The sequence below is a fragment of the Lipotes vexillifer genome, unplaced genomic scaffold (assembly GCF_000442215.2).
Source record: "Lipotes vexillifer unplaced genomic scaffold, Lipotes_vexillifer_v1.1 scaffold173, whole genome shotgun sequence".
NCBI classification, from domain to species: Eukaryota; Metazoa; Chordata; class Mammalia; order Artiodactyla; family Lipotidae; genus Lipotes; species Lipotes vexillifer.
Genome location: NW_006770924.1, coordinates 1,837,730 through 1,841,266, shown reverse-complemented (window position 1 = coordinate 1,841,266; position 3,537 = coordinate 1,837,730). Strand labels below are relative to the sequence as shown.

At 42.0% G+C, this 3,537-nt stretch overlaps 1 protein-coding gene across 2 annotated transcripts in view; it reads left to right on the top strand.

Moving 5' to 3' along the window:
• The window catches only part of BAZ2B (bromodomain adjacent to zinc finger domain 2B), a 128,545-nt gene that overhangs the window by 77,169 nt on the left and 47,839 nt on the right, over positions 1–3,537 (top strand). For both annotated transcript variants that reach the window (XM_007446456.1, XM_007446457.1), the window contains one exon: positions 633–876. In XM_007446456.1, coding sequence (XP_007446518.1) covers positions 633–876 — 244 coding nt within the window. The remainder of the gene's footprint in view (positions 1–632; positions 877–3,537) is intronic.

The following is a 3,537-nucleotide window of genomic DNA, read 5'->3' as shown; positions in this document are numbered from 1 at the left end:
AAACACAACTTAATTAGGGGCTTCCCTGGTGGCGCAGGCATTGAGAGTCCGCCTGCCGATGCGGGGGACATGGGTTCATGCCCCGGTCCGGGAAGATCCCACGTGCCGCGGAGCGGCTGGGCCCGTGAGCCACGGCTGCTGAGCCTGTGCGTCCGGAGCCTGTGCTCCGCAACGGGAGAGGCCGCAACAGTGAGAGGCCCGAGTACTGCAAAAAAAAAAAAACTTAATTAGCTTCCTGCTAGGAAATATAATGCTGAAATTATTCAACTTCTGTGTTAAGAGGATAGTTTCTTTGCAGTAACTTGAATTGAAACTTATTCAGTCAGATAGTATAGGATCAGGTCTTATCACTTGGCCATTCCTGAGTTAATCTTCTCAGTTTTCTGGTTTCTTAAAAAATGTATTCTAATTCCAAAGAGATAGCCAGAATAATTGTTGAATGTTAATATATTTTGTGGTTTCTGGGAACATATTTCTTAAGTTTCCTTCATGGTAATTTTTATTGTCATTCATTTATTGATTACTGTGAGAGAAATACCATAAGGTATTTTTGCTTACAACTAATAGCATGCTCTTCAAAAAGTATAAGAAGAAGGCTTTTCTTCCATATCATCATTTTTTCATACTTAAAGGCTCAGAATCATTCATGCTAAGAAAACAGGCAAAAGAGACACTTCAGGTGGCATTGATCTTGGAGAAGAACAGCATCCATTGGGCACACCCGCTCCGGGACGCAAACGAAGAAGGAAGGGAGGAGATAGTGATTATGATGATGATGATGATGATGATAGTGACGACCAAGCTGATGAAGATGATGAGGATGAAGAAGATAAAGAAGACAAAAAAGGAAAGAAGACTGAGATCTGTGAAGATGAGGTAATCAAATTTAGGTCGATTTCAATACTTAACTAATATTACATAACATATTGAAAATAACACAGAATTTGAAGCCAAATAGATTTGGGTTTGAATTTCGTTGTGACACTTGACTCAGTTTCTTCATCTGAAACTGAATATTATAATATTCACCTCAAAGTTTTTTGTGATGCTTAGGTAAATATTGAGTAGAATACAATGCCTTCTGTACATAGAGGGCATTTACACTGAATAAAAGAAGTTAAATTTTTCTGTTTATATAATGAGACTTCTCCAGACAACTATTCAGATTCTTAATTTTAGGTCTCCTCTTTCATTCTGTCTATTTAACATGCTACTTACATTTATTTTGTACAATACTTCATGCCTTAAAAGTGTTGTCAGGTTTAATGAAACTGGTGTATTTCCCAAAGCCCAGTTTATTAAGTGCCTAGCTCCAGGCTTTTTTTCTTTTCCTTTTTTTTTTTTAGCTCTAGGCATTTTTGATCAAAGGCCCCTCTCAATTTACAGTCTCGCTGAGGAAGATTTACAGTAAGAAAATGTAATGTGTTAAGTGCTAACTACTTTGATAGCGGTATTTACAATGTACTAGGCAGGTATGAAGGAAGGACGTTGAATCTTTCTGAGGAATAAATTTTCACAAAGGCGCTCTGGACTCATTAGCTGAGGCTACAAGCTGGGCTAAATGTTAACCTAGAGAAGAGTCCAGGAACCCATGGAAAAATCTTCCAAGCAGAGAGAACAGCATGAGCAAGGGCACAGAAGCCTTGAAACCACAATGTGCTTTAAGCGACTTACAAGTGCTCTCGTGTTACTAGACAGCTTCACATGCCACAACTGTGAACTCGGATTTTATAGTTTTGTGGTAATAGGAAGCCACTGAAAGTTTATAAGTGAGGGAATGACATGGTCAGACTTGATTTTTTCATTGGCTCACTATGGCAGCTCTGTGGAAGATAGAAATAGATTTGAATAGAGCAAGATCAGAGGTAGGAAGATCAGTCAGGAGATATTGCAGTAGTTTAGGTGAGTTATGAGGGGTCTGAAACTGGACTAAAGGAAGGAAAGGATTCAATAAATATTTAGGAGGAAACTGAAGATGGACTGTGTAAGTTGATGGAGGGAGAGGTAGGATTGATTCCAGCTATCTGGCTTGGGGATTGCTTGCTCTGCTGTTGTTGCCATTAACTGAGACAGAGAAATCAGAAGGAGCAGAGGAAATAGATGACAGGGGAGGAGGGGAATATGGAACAGATAACTGAAGACAGGAAATGATGGTAGGTTTATTTTGGACATGTTGAGTTTGAGGTGCCTGTTCAGAAGCTCAGCAGTCAGTTGGATTTAAGAATCTAAAGTCTGGGGGCTTCCCTGGTGGCGCAGTGGTTGAGAGTCCGCCTGCCGATGCAGGGGACACGGGTTCAGGGAAGATCCCACGTGCCGCGGAGCGGCTGGGCCCGTGAGCCGTGGCCGCTGAGCCTGCGCGTCCGGAGCCTGTGCTCCGCAACGGGAGAGACCGCAACAGTGAGAGGCCTGCGTACCGCAAAAAAAAAAAAAGAATCTAAAGTCTGGAGAAGAGTTCAGTCTTGAAAGTGTAGATCTGGAAGTTATTAGCACATAGACAATAGTTTAAAATAATGAGTTGGATAAGTTTGCACAGTGGGATTGGTTTATTAATTAGAGTAGTGGACTGAGGTTGGAACCCCAGGGAGTGTCAATATTTAAGAAGAGCCCACAAGGCTTCTTGCTGAAGAAGGAACAAAGAGGTAGAAAATTTCTGTAGTGGGTCAGGGATTTCCAATACCAAGACCACCTCCAGAGTCAGAGCGATTCACTAGGATGACTCACAGAAATCAGCATCTAGTCATGCCATGGCTACGAGTTATTACAGCAAAAGGAAACAAAGCAAAACCAGCAAAGAGAAAGGCATATGGGCCAAAGTCCAGAGGAAACCAGGCCCAGCTTTCAAGAGTCTTTTCCCAGTGGAGTCACACAGGATGGGCCTAATTCTCCCAGCAGTGAATTGCGACAGTCTGTGAAATGCTGTGTTCTGAGGAAGCTCGTTAGAAACGCTGTGCCCAGAGTTGTTTATTCAGGGCTGGCTACATAGGCACCCTCTGCATAGCATGTGCCAAAATTCCAGATTCCAAAAAGAAAAGTAGGTGTTCAGTATAAACCACATTGTTAGCACAGTTTAGGTCCAGTGAGCTATTCTTATCAGTTAGGGTGGGGGAACCCCCCAAAATTCAAGTTCCCAGACACTAGCCAAGGGCCAACTTTGTAAGCCGACCTTTCAAGGGACTACAGTATTAACTCTCTTCTACACATGTCATAATAATAAAAATCAAGAAACTTGAACGTTTTAAAAAGGAGGGAATGATAAACAATGTTAAAGGAGCAGGGGCCTAGTGTGACGAGGACTGAAAGTGTTCGTTGTGTTTGGCAACACAGAGGTCATTGGTAACCAGTGCCAGCACTGTTTCGTTGGAAGTGTGAGAGCACAAGCCAGGCTATGATTGATTGAAAACAATAGAAAGTGAGAAAGTAAACTTAACTGTTTCCAGCATTATGCCTCAAAAGAAAGGGTAGTTCCTAGAGGCAGACAAAGACCAGGGAGTTTTCAGATGCCGAAGGTTTGAGATGATTTTTGGTTGAAGGGAAAGA